The sequence below is a fragment of the Periplaneta americana genome, chromosome 3 (genome assembly GCF_040183065.1).
Source record: "Periplaneta americana isolate PAMFEO1 chromosome 3, P.americana_PAMFEO1_priV1, whole genome shotgun sequence".
NCBI classification, from domain to species: Eukaryota; Metazoa; Arthropoda; class Insecta; order Blattodea; family Blattidae; genus Periplaneta; species Periplaneta americana.
In genome coordinates this window covers 35,475,190-35,487,535 of record NC_091119.1, presented here as the reverse complement: position 1 = coordinate 35,487,535, position 12,346 = coordinate 35,475,190, and the positions used below count along the sequence as shown (strand labels likewise).

The following is a 12,346-nucleotide window of genomic DNA, read 5'->3' as shown; positions in this document are numbered from 1 at the left end:
CCCAATTTCAGTAGTTTTGGAAGAACTTTGTAACTTATGATGAAAATGGACATTTAAGAAGACATCTGAGGAATTGAAGACAGCACAATTTCATTTAAATATCTATGAAAAAAACGGAAGTAAATTAGCATATACATATGTATTAAATATACCGTACATTCTCGTTAAAAAATAACACGGAATTTTTTAAAGAAAAATTAAACAAACATGATTTTGTTGGCAGATAATGATGTACAAGTTTCCTTGCAAGAAATATCACATTAAAACTCCACCAATTTTTGAGAAAATCAAATATACTAGGCATGTGTGCAGGAAAATGTTAATCATTTATAGAATCTGCTGTAAATAAAAGATAATACACTTTCCTTTTCAACTGTAAAAGCAGATTACAATTTATCATCAAATGACTCAGTGCTATAAAAGACAACAGAGTCACTGTGTTCATAAAGATACTCCCTCCATTAGTGAAAACCATACATAATAGGAAAGAAAAGCTTGTACTAATATTCACTATAATAATTATTATATCAATTTGCAGGACAACATATTAACACTCACTTCCACAAATGCATGGGCACAAGATAACAATACCTAAACCATTTTTGTTCCTACATTTTACAATCATCTCATGCTTTATCATTAAGATTGTGGAAAATAATTCCAACATTCCAAGACAGTTAAGGAATTGTCATTAAAATTTTCAGTGTCTACGATAATGTTTGATTCTCTGCACCAAGAAGATAATGTGGCTGCTTAGTACAACTGATAATAACTTAATTTCGCTTTCAAACAGCCAACAAAATAAACTACCATTCTTGGATACATTCTTTTAACACTTATAATCACTGATGAACATAATTGAAAACGTAATAACTACTTCACTGTAGTCAACCAGATAATTTACCACCAAAATTTAATTATTAACACAGTGAAGTAGTTATTACATATTCAGTAACGTTCATCAGTGATTACGTAAGTGTTAAAAGAGTGTATCTAGAAATGAAGAATCAAGACAACACAAGTCATCTTATACACAAAATAAACTAAACTTCTGAAGGTCAAATTGGTTCGAAATGGTTGTCACAACATCTGAAATAAGATCCTTGCAGCCCATCAAAAATTTACTTCTATTATTATATCCATTTATTGAATGGCTCACTTTAGATTTTGGCAGCTATTTCACTCACAAAAGAAACTTGAAGATACAATAAAATATTTTTAGGTTTATATAAACTGTAAAATTAAGAATAAACGCATTAAAGAAAGTGGTCTTTTTAGTCGATTCCAAGGCAGCACTCCAAGCAGTAATAAATAACATTTAAAACTCCCATAGAAGAAATAAAAAAGAAAATTAAAACCATACAAAACATAATAATATCCTAGTGGATACCGTCACATAATGGAATAATAGGAAACGAAACATCTGATTTACTTGCCAAAAAGGGAATCAAACTACAACAGCCAATAGAAAAGTTTACAAAAAATCTATTCAGTTAGTTTAAAAAAAGACAGCAGAAACATAATACAACACAAGTCTCCATCTGCTGCTGAATTAGCCGTGAAAAATAAAGTCAATAAATATGTTCATCTCTTAGACAATTATATCTTTGTCCCCTTTGCTGTGGAGACCTTTGGTCCTTGGAGTCATGACGCTAAAGTTTTGGTATCTCAAATTGGCCAAATTTTGATCTCCATTACTGGTGATCGTCGTTGCACTACTTATTTGCGTCAACGTTTAAGTATTGCAATTCAACGCGGAAATGCAATGAGCGTTTTGGGTACTCTTCCCAAGTCCAGTCCTTTGGATGAACTCTTTCTCTTGTAAAATTTATTTAGTATTCCGTATGTAAATATTTGTAGTCTCCAAAATCAAACATAAGAGGGTGATGATGATGATGATGATGATGATGATGATGATGATGATGATGATAATAATTCCTCCATTCCAAAATATGGTAAAAATGTTTTGGGGTGTGGTATTCTGTTCAGTAGTGAAGGGACTATCAGACGTGCAGTTATGAATGTTTCCAGTCTTCTGTGTGCGTCAAACTATAATATTTAAATAGTTCATTATGAACAGAAATCAAATGGGCACCTGCTATGGTGTTCCTGTTGCAGAAAACGTAACACCAACCAGTCAATGTTGAATAGAACATCTAAGGCACAACAGTCACATAAAAACGGGTTGTAATTTATTTCAGTTTTTATGTCAATTTGCCTCTCTCAAAACAATGTTTGTTTTTTCTTTTATTAATTTGACATCACACAGATTGAAATGTACCTTATTTATTAGTTTTTCTTATGTTAATTTATCAAACAAATAAGTATCTAGAAGATGTATTAAAGTTACATTATATTACTGAGGACTTCAACAAATGTATACCATATTTTGGAACGGAATACGGGACATCTTTCTATACCATATTTTGGAACAGAGGGAGTAATAATAATTTTTGGGAAAAATATAAAAACAAACAAGGAAAAAAGTTACTGCTACCTGCAGATTAGCCACTGAACACATCTGGCTAGTTGCTCACCTCTACAAAGTTAGCACATATTCATCTGACGAATGTACCATATGCAGATATTCCAACAGCAAAATGGACAACAACCACCCACTAGTCTGTTCCGATCTTGACAAAAAAAATTAGCAGGGAACATCAATACACTATTGGATTGCTAGGCAACAAATGGACTTAACCTCCAATGTTCGCCATTAGAAGAAGAATAAGAAGAAGAAGAAGAAGAACAAGAAGAAGAAGAAGAAGAAGAAGAAGAAGAAGAAAAACTGTAAGGTAATAAATAATTTTGCATGAATTAGGCTTTCCAAAAAATGACACGTTGGCAAATCCAAGGATACTGCAGTTGCATTATATAGGTACAGTGACTGACAACTGTTTTTCTTAAAATTCATGGGGGTGTAATATTACTGATACTTATATACCAGCGTCAAAACCATCTGCTTTACCTTCTAAGAAGCCTGTCAGCTATCACTCAGTTTATCGAAATGTCTGCGATGAAATTTTAGTTCTTCAATGATGTTAAATGTAGTTTTCCGTGCTCTGTTGCAAAGTTATAAACATTTATACACTAGGTACAGCAGGCCTACTCTTAAAAACTTTCAAAATTCGAAATAAATTTTACAGAATTTAATCCAACTTAATCTCAAACAAGGATCTTTTAATTGTTTTACGTACTGGTAAAATAAACACTTCTAGTTGCAAATTTCAATATGTATAGCGAAACGTCTTGTGTTTATTAATCTGAAACAGTGGAACAGTCGAAGGTATGGGTTTTTTAATATGGTAACGACAGACATAAAATACGACATGTATATTAAGTTTAATTATTATCTTACGTTATTAGCCAAAGCATTTTTAAGAGCATAAGACATTATTAATTACTGTATTTAACCAAATTTTGCAATGATTAATGATGAATAATTTTTTTAATTTCACGGAAAAAATTGTTCTGGGGCCAGGTATCGATCCCTGGACCCTTCACTTAGCGCATGAATGCTCTGCTGACTGAGCTACCCAGGAACTACACCCGATACTGTCCCAATTTTTCCCTTTATATCCACACAACTCAAGTGGGCTGACAAGGAGCCAGAAACCTAACTTTGAGTGTACACAAATTCTGTGTGACTTGAATTGTGATTTTTTGTTAACATACCTACAGTGACATATATATTATGCACATCTGGCTTTCAGGTATAGCTCCCTGTGAAGCACACTTGATCGATACCCGGCCCCAAAACAATTTTTCCCTCGAAATTATTCAAGTCTGCTTCACAGGGAAATTTACCTGAAAGCCAAATTTGCATAATGATTAATGATGTTCTTAAAAGAGCTAAGGTATATATAAAGTTATCTAATATAAAGTTAGTGGAAGACGAGATATTTCACATACGTGGTTGGACGGACAGAGAAGAATGAAACCTTAAGTATATATGGACTATTCCTTGTCAAATAGCACACCAACCAATAAATTACATTGCCTATCTCAAGTTTTAAACGAGTATCATGCTGGAAAACTGATTTGGTGATTTCAGTGTCTACACTGTAGTAAGTGACAGTACCAAATTTAAGAGTCCTGCAATATTCTGAGTAACATACCTTTAAAATGTTCTAATTTCTAAGCAGGTAATAATAAAAAGTTAAAATCTTAAAAATCGTAAAAGTCACTGATAAATTCCATTTTAAACGTTTATTTTTCGAAATTGTATCTCACTTTTACAGTTTACAGAATGGGCTTTTCAATTGACTTAGCCTTGTGATCAGAATAAGTAAAAAATGATATTATATACTATCATTTCAACCATTTTAAGTAATATTCATAAGCAAGGTTTTGACAAAGGAGCTTGGTTTCAATACTATTTATTTTCGTAGCATTCTATCCAGAAATTTCATTCATAAGCTGCTTTTTCTTTTATATCTATTTTAAAAATGAAACACAATTAAATGTGATCGGATTGTATTTTGGGATGATAGGAGTCGACAGATTTTATTTTATGATACTAATATCTGTCTACTACAATGATATGTATATTTTTCTTAACATTAATCTATGAATTGGATGAATATGGATTCTCTGCATGGGAGAAGTGGTTTCTTGTATAATGAAATTAATTTCATGGTAAGAAATGGTGAAAGTATGCATTAATATACTGTATACCATATAGGAGGTATGTGAAAAAAGAAGTGCTACATGGAAGGGAGTTTTTTCTTAATTTGTGAAGACTCCCGAATATTTAGATTATAGAATAAATACATTACTTATTCCGTAATAAATTTCATATAGGTTTCTGCATTTTAGATTTTATTACTGTAGTTATAAAGTCACATGATATAGCAGTAGTCGTCAGCACTTGCTGAAATGGGTAGAGCGCATGAAGGGTAAGGAACTCTGGTCCATTGTGCACAATGAATAGATAGACAGCATACCTGCCAGCAGCGACGACTGCACGCTAGGGCTGTGTCTTGTCCGCGGGTAAGAGATGCTAGCCCGAGAGTGCAGAGTTTTGATGACCGCTGTGATACAGTATATATATATATAAAAAAAAAATAATAATAATAATAATAATAATAATAATAATAATAATAATAATAATAATAATATGCACTCTAACTTGTCTCGTATTTAAGACTGTATCAACAAGATAACAACGCAAACAAATTAATATTCTTTAATTTCAATTACCAAGGAGATACTACGGGGGAATAACCTGACCAATCATAATTCAAAGAATACTAAATGCTGCGTCCTGCACCATGCCGTCATGTCTAAGGCATCCTGCCTAGGGCTCGCGTTATGGAATGCGCACTGGTTCGAATTCTCATGAAATTTCGGCTAGTGTATAGGACCGGTGCCCACCCAGCATCTTTATGCACTTGGGGAGCTACAATAGGTAGCGAAATTCAGTTATGCAAACCAGCTATAACGGCTGGGAGGCTCATCATGCTAACCACACGATACCGCTATTCTGGTTGGATGATCGTCCGCTTCTACTTCGGCATGTGGCCATGAGACCAGCATCTGGCTGGTCGGTCTTGGCTCTTCGTGGGCTGTAGTGCCACGGATTATTATTATTATTACTAAATGCTACAAAATATGACTTACTGTCTTCGCCTTCATAAATTTTCTATTTTGTGAGATTTTAGGCTTTCACAGTGAGTGTGTTCAGAAGCAAACTTCTCGGTATGTTTGAACTTAACATCTCTTTTAGATTCTACCAATTTGTGTTAAAGATGAGACATGTATGCTCTTCCAAAAACGTTGGAGACACAAAATTTTAGCACGTGGTGGAATATAAAAAAATCTGCTACTGTATTCAACTTTATCCTTTAGGGACCTCTCACTCAGGGACAACATTCTTGTACATATTGTACCATATGTGTTTGTAAAATCTTGCCACAGCTATGGAAGAAAACTAAAATAATAATACAAATAAAATAATAATAATCCATGGCGCTACAGCCCTTTAAGGGCCCACACTGATTACCAGGCTGTTGACCTCACACCTGTATGCCGAAGCAAAAGTGGATGATCATCCAACCAGAATAGAAGTATTGTGTGGTTAGCATGATGATCCTCACAGCTGTTAAACAGCTCGTTTTTGTAACCAGATTTTGCTACCTATCGTAGGTAGGAGTAAATAGTCTTACTAAAATTATTTTAAATTGTCCCAGTTTTTCTCCTTTATTTGTTTTCATCAAGTTTTTGTTCCTCTTAAAGGAGTCTTAGCAATAATTCTCGAAAATAATCAATGGCGACTCTTCTTCCTATAGTTCAGTCCCTCCTCAGCACTATTATACATACCGGTACCTACCTATCACACATTGCATTTTATGTTTGTTCCTGCTCTTAGTAATGAATCCAACAGATAGATTCTCCTTTTCAGATCTTTCCTGATAATGGATCCAACACATACTTCTAAAATATTGAAAGTTTCTGTATCTAGAACATGATACAAAAGCCCAAAAATTTCGCATCAATTTATGCATTATTTATTTTTAAAATCCTTTCATTTTATAGGTTAGATTCTCATATATAGAATCATAACGAACACTGAAACAAATTTAATGATTTAACCTAATCTTTCTTAATTTCAACACAGCGTAATACTCTACTCAAGTTTACAATTCTGAATGAAATAACTGCCATTGGAATACGTTTGTAACTGGAATTTATGAAGAAACACAAATACCGGTATATGTATGTATGACTGATCATCATCATCATCATCTGTGGTCATACAGCCCTTTTAGTTTAGCCTTGACCTCCTTAAGAATTGCCGCCCAATCTTCCCTCTCTAGGGCTCTCTGCCTCCATCTCTCAATTCCTGCTTTAACTAGATCATCCTGAACATCATCCAACCATCGTAGTTTAGGTCTTCCTGCTCTTTCTTTTACCACTTAGCGTGGCATCTAGTAATCTTTTAGGAATATTATTATTGTCCATTCTGATAATGTAGCCCAGCCACTCCAGCCGTCTAATTTTTATATCAGTGACAATACTTGAATCTTTATATAGTTTTTGTAGTTCAGAATTGGTCTTAATTCTCCACTCTCCCTTATCATAAATAGGGCCATACATTTTTCTTAAAATTTTCCTTTCCCACGTATTTCAGATGGTTATTGCTCGTTCAGGTAGATGAACACAAAATATTATGTTTTAGCCATGTGTCTTCATATTTGAAAATTAACTCTTTATTAAACTACACTGTTCTATTCTATTTTCACATCAGAAGCAATTTGAATTTTGACAAGAGATGATTGTAAGTAATGTTGGCTCATTAAGTTCAAGGACAAGTTCATATAATTTCGGAAGTGTGGGAACCAGAATGATACGGCATGTAGAACTAATACTGCCAAAATGGACTCAATATTCATGTTAGTACAGAATCTATCTGTTTTATTAAGTGAAATATAATATAAATAAAAATAATAATAATTTGTGCATGATAGAAAATAAATGTATAATACATTCTAATTCAGTCAGAAACAGGATTAAGTATTCTGTATGAAATAATAAGAGTATTATATTCCAACAGTCTTCATCCATTTTGATGAAGTAATTATATTGCTAATTTATTTCATGTCAGCTGATAAAAAAAAGATGGCTATTATAGTGAGAAAATATCCAAATTAAATCTTTCCAAAAAGCTGAATAGGTAAGAGATGTGAGTTATTCCTGATTTGTTAGCCCTAATTTCATTCTTGGGGCTTCATAAAGGTATGATGTACAAAACAAAAAGTCATAGTGTTGGTCATCTACACATCAGACTTACTACGAAGCTGAGATCATTGGAGCAAACATAATGCAAGACGTTTTTAGAGCAATGATAGAATGGTAAGAATATGTTTTGAAATGTAACTGAAAATGTAACGAAAAAACGTGACAAATAACAGAAGCAAAATCCAGTAAATTATTTTTGTTCTTTCATCAAAATGAATCAAGACTTCAGACATTTCTGGTGCAAACAAATTACCACTGAAATACATAATGAAGGTGTCTTTCACAAAAATGACAGCTTTCACACTGTTCATATCAACAGTGTAAAACATTTAAGTACGATACTTAATTATAAATTCATTAACACTTGGAAGTAAGAAAAAATTAACTTTGTGATTCATTATTTACAGCAAGGAAAAAGTAACACTGCTATTGTATTAACGAATCCAAAAATAATAATAAAAATTCTTGCTTCAAACTTTTACAGCATTTAAAAATGCAGTTGCTTCAACCATACAAAAAGCATGTGAAATTATCCATTCTGCCTTATTTTTCATATAGGCTTTGATTACGTGCGAATTCTTATCAAAACTAAAACTTATTTACAAATGATTCACATTCGCTATACAGGCAATAACAAAACCACGGGAATGAGAGGGAAGGAATTATTTAAGCATAGGAAAGAGAACTTTTTAGGCCTGGCTCTACCCAGACATAATGTAATAGTATATAATAGTTTTACTTGCATTTTCAAGAATGCAAGATGTTTAGAGCCCTCAAATTCAATAGAATTACTGTTAGGCTTTGTCTGGGACTAATTTTAAGGTTTCTCGTGTAATAATATATAGCAAACGCAACAATAGATAAAATTTATCAATATTCATGATCCTAAGTCAATGAATACATAAATCCTTTCCAACTTCATTCCACACTATCTTTCTCGTTATAAGATAATATTACTCCCAGGTGCTTTCAATTCTGAACATCCTAATAAAGTGCAATACTGTTAAGTACCTCTGTGTAGGTAACGCTAATTACGAGGTTTTACCGAAAAAAATATAACACGTATTTTTTTCGAGAATGTTTTAACAGAAAAGTTGAAATCAGACACAGAAAGAAGAGAACAATTAATTACAGTACTTCTCCATGTAGTCCTCAAATTTGCGAGTGAATTTGTTCTAACTGCCCAGTTTACCAATACAAGTACTGAAAAAGTCCAGGTAACCAAACCCATTAACCAACATTATTCTATTTGAGGAATTAAGAATATTACTGTACACCACTGCATAATCTGAATGTCAATATTCAACACAAAAACCGGAAATTCACGCTGAAAATTCTAAGAAATTCGCAAGTTCACTTACAGCCCAGACTTGGCACTTTCAGATTGCTATTTGTTCAGTCTCCTCAATGCATTTCGCTACAGATGAGAAAGTTCATCATACAGCGCAATGTTTAGTAATGTGTCTGGGTATGGATGACTTCAGTACTGGGATTTATGAACTGATCAACCATTGGGACAAGTGTATTAATAAACTGGAGATTATGTAGTGAAAAAGTTCATGTTCACGTCTTTCTTGTGTATGATTTCAAACTCTTGCTACTGAACATTCTTGAGGAAGGAAATTATGTTACTTATGCCTTGTAAAACCCTCGTATAACGATCACAACCAAGTGACCTGGACTTTCTATTCTCTTGTAGCAATGGCGTTTCCTTAAAAGTTACAACGAATATAAATTTATTTAAAACAATTAAGACGTAATGCCAAGATGAACATAACTACAATCAACAGTTTTAAAATTACAGAAAAAACAATATTTACACATTATTATTTTTCGTTTTTTTTAACCTTTTTTTTTTGATTTGGTGATTATAAATACTACCTTTAAGGAGACTGATCCAAGTCTCTCTTTACAGCACAGCTTGAGCATTCAGGAGAGACCTCAAAGCCTGCTTCATCTGTCACCACAGTGCTTCGAACTGCATGTTGACAAATCCTGGAGACTTGCGGCACTCCCAATACTTGTGGTTGTACTCCCACGTTTCATCTCCACCCATATTTATACATTTGCTGAAACATTATATCATCAGTACTGAGTAGACAAGCATGTGGCTCTTTCCTATTTCTCTTCATAATTTATATGATCAGAATAATCCAGCTCTGGATACAAGGGCATCATACAGATGTCAATATACGAGGGATGTTCAATAAGTAATGCAACAATTTTTTTCTCACAGCAGGTTTGTTTCATTCTAGTTTGAAATACATAGCTTTATTCCTCAACTCTTCGGCTACATCCGAGGTTTCTGTTGAGACGTGAAAGCAATGTGAAAATGACACTCAATGGCTTGCATAAAACCTTAGCACAGCCAGTATTAAGCTATGGTAGTGAAGCGTGGACTGTGAAGAATAAAGATGTCAGTAGAATAACAGCAAGTGAGATGAGGTTCATGACAGCAACAGCTGGATATACTCGCTGGGATCATAAAAAAATGAGGACATAATGCAAGAACTTCAAATAAAACCCATTATGCAGTTCATCAGCAAATATCAACTTCAGTGGAAGGGTCATCTCGAAGGAATGGATTGATGCAGAATTCCAAAAGCACTGTTTCATTACCATCTGCATGGCAAAAGATCTCTAGGTCGTCCAAAGAAGAGATGGACTGAAAATTCTAGTTTGAGACCGTAACAGGCCACTCGGCCTAATACTTGTTAGGAAAACGACGACGAAGACTCTTCGGCTACATAAACCCATTTTTCAACATAATCTCCATTCAAGTCTATGGGCTTACACCACATAGATACATCTCTATGGTACCACCACAGTCTAGTATATTCAGTCACGAAGCTCAATACGTAGTAAATATGCAACCATAGATAGTTGCTAGCCTCTAGGATCGCTACTATCGCCTCATTACAGACAATGCGAAATAGTACCTGCACAGACTATTGTTCCTAGCACCCTCACAACTCAAGCTTCGTGACTGTATATATGACTGTGGCACTACTCTACTTGTTTGTGTCTCAACCATCTTCTTATTTCATCAGTAACTCCCTGATTGTCGTCATATATCTCCTCGTGGATTGCATCCTTCAGAGGTCTGATGAGATAGATGTCAGAAGGTGCGAGATCTGGGCTCTAGGGTGGATGAGGAAGAACAATCCAGTGAAATTTTGTGATCTCCTGTCTGGTGTACGGATTTGTGTATGGCCTGCCTGGCGTTGTCGTGGAGAAGAAGTTTGTTCACGTCTTTGTAGTGCGAGATCGTGGCTGTAGGGTGGAAGAGGAAGAACAGTCCAGTGAAGTTTTCTTGTCTCCTCTCGTGTGTCTCCGCATGTTGCAACATTGCAGGAGTTACAAGTGTGTGAGGCCGGCCAGAGTGTGGGAAATCAAATAGCTTCACTTTTCCTTCCATTGACGATGACAGGCACTTCACCCAATGACTCACATTGCTTTTATTCAATGCCAGGTCTTTGTAGACATTCTGTAAGCAGTTGTGAATATTCGTGACTTTACCGCCAAAAGAAATTCAATAACAGCTCCTTGTTTGGAATGCACCTCACTCATAGACGCCATCTTGAAAATTACCTGTAGTGCTGCTATACGGCAGACAGCAATGAAATAATTTGAGGAAGTGTGGGATGATTTGAAAATAGTGTATACAAAATTTCACGTTTTTTCGTAAAATATGAGCTGAGATAATCAATGTGTTGCATTACTTATTGAACACCCTTTGTAAGTAAAAAATTCCACATTAGTTTTTATTGATGGATAAGTTGTCATAGCTAAATCAGGCGATATTTAAAGATCTATTTATGATTCAGAACTTGACACTTCACTTTTTCAAAGTGTTATTTGTGTCCTTAGCGGATGTTGAGACGCTATTTTTAAACTTCCTGCGCTATGGATTTTTAAATCACACGTCCCCTTTTATTGTTGTTTCCGGTAAATTAAATTTTCAAAAAACAATTTTTTTCTTTAAAATACTCTTTGATATGTGTGGAATGCATTGCATAACATTTTGTGGGTATTTGTGCCCTTATCGGATGCTGAGATGCCATTTTTAAACTTCCTGCGCTATGGATTTTTAAATCACACGTCCCCTTTTATTGTTGTTTCCGGTAAATTAAATTTTCAAAAAACAATTCTTTTCTTTAAAATACTCTTTGATATGTGTGGAATGCATTGCATAACATTTTGTGGGTATTTGTGCCCTTATCGGATGCTGAGATGCCATTTTTAAACTACCTGCGCTATGGATTCTTAAATCACACGTCCCCTTTTATTGTTGTTTCCGGTAAATTAAATTTTCAAAAAACAATTTTTTTCTTTAAAATACTCTTTGATTTGTGTGGAATGCATTGCATAACATTTTGTGGGTATTTGTGCCCTTATCGGATGCTGAGATGCCATTTTTAAACTTCCTGCGCTATGGATTCTTAAATCACACGCCCCCTTTATCATTTTTTTGCTACATTGCCAGACAAAAATGGATATAATTTCTGAACTATTAAAGATACATGCATGGAATTTAGAACACACATTCTTCAGACTATTAGGAAACTTTCCTCTGTAATTTTGTTAATTGATTTCGTTTTTAAAA

General features: G+C 34.1%; 1 protein-coding gene across 2 annotated transcripts in view; it reads right to left on the bottom strand.

Moving 5' to 3' along the window:
• Positions 1–8,866: 8,866 nt before the first annotated feature.
• The window catches only part of LOC138695916 (oxysterol-binding protein-related protein 6-like), a 123,169-nt gene continuing 119,689 nt past the window's right edge, over positions 8,867–12,346 (bottom strand). For both annotated transcript variants that reach the window (XM_069820278.1, XM_069820279.1), the window contains exon 19: positions 8,867–9,809. In XM_069820278.1, the coding sequence (XP_069676379.1) occupies positions 9,701–9,809 (109 nt within the window). In that variant the 3' untranslated portion in view covers positions 8,867–9,700. The remainder of the gene's footprint in view (positions 9,810–12,346) is intronic.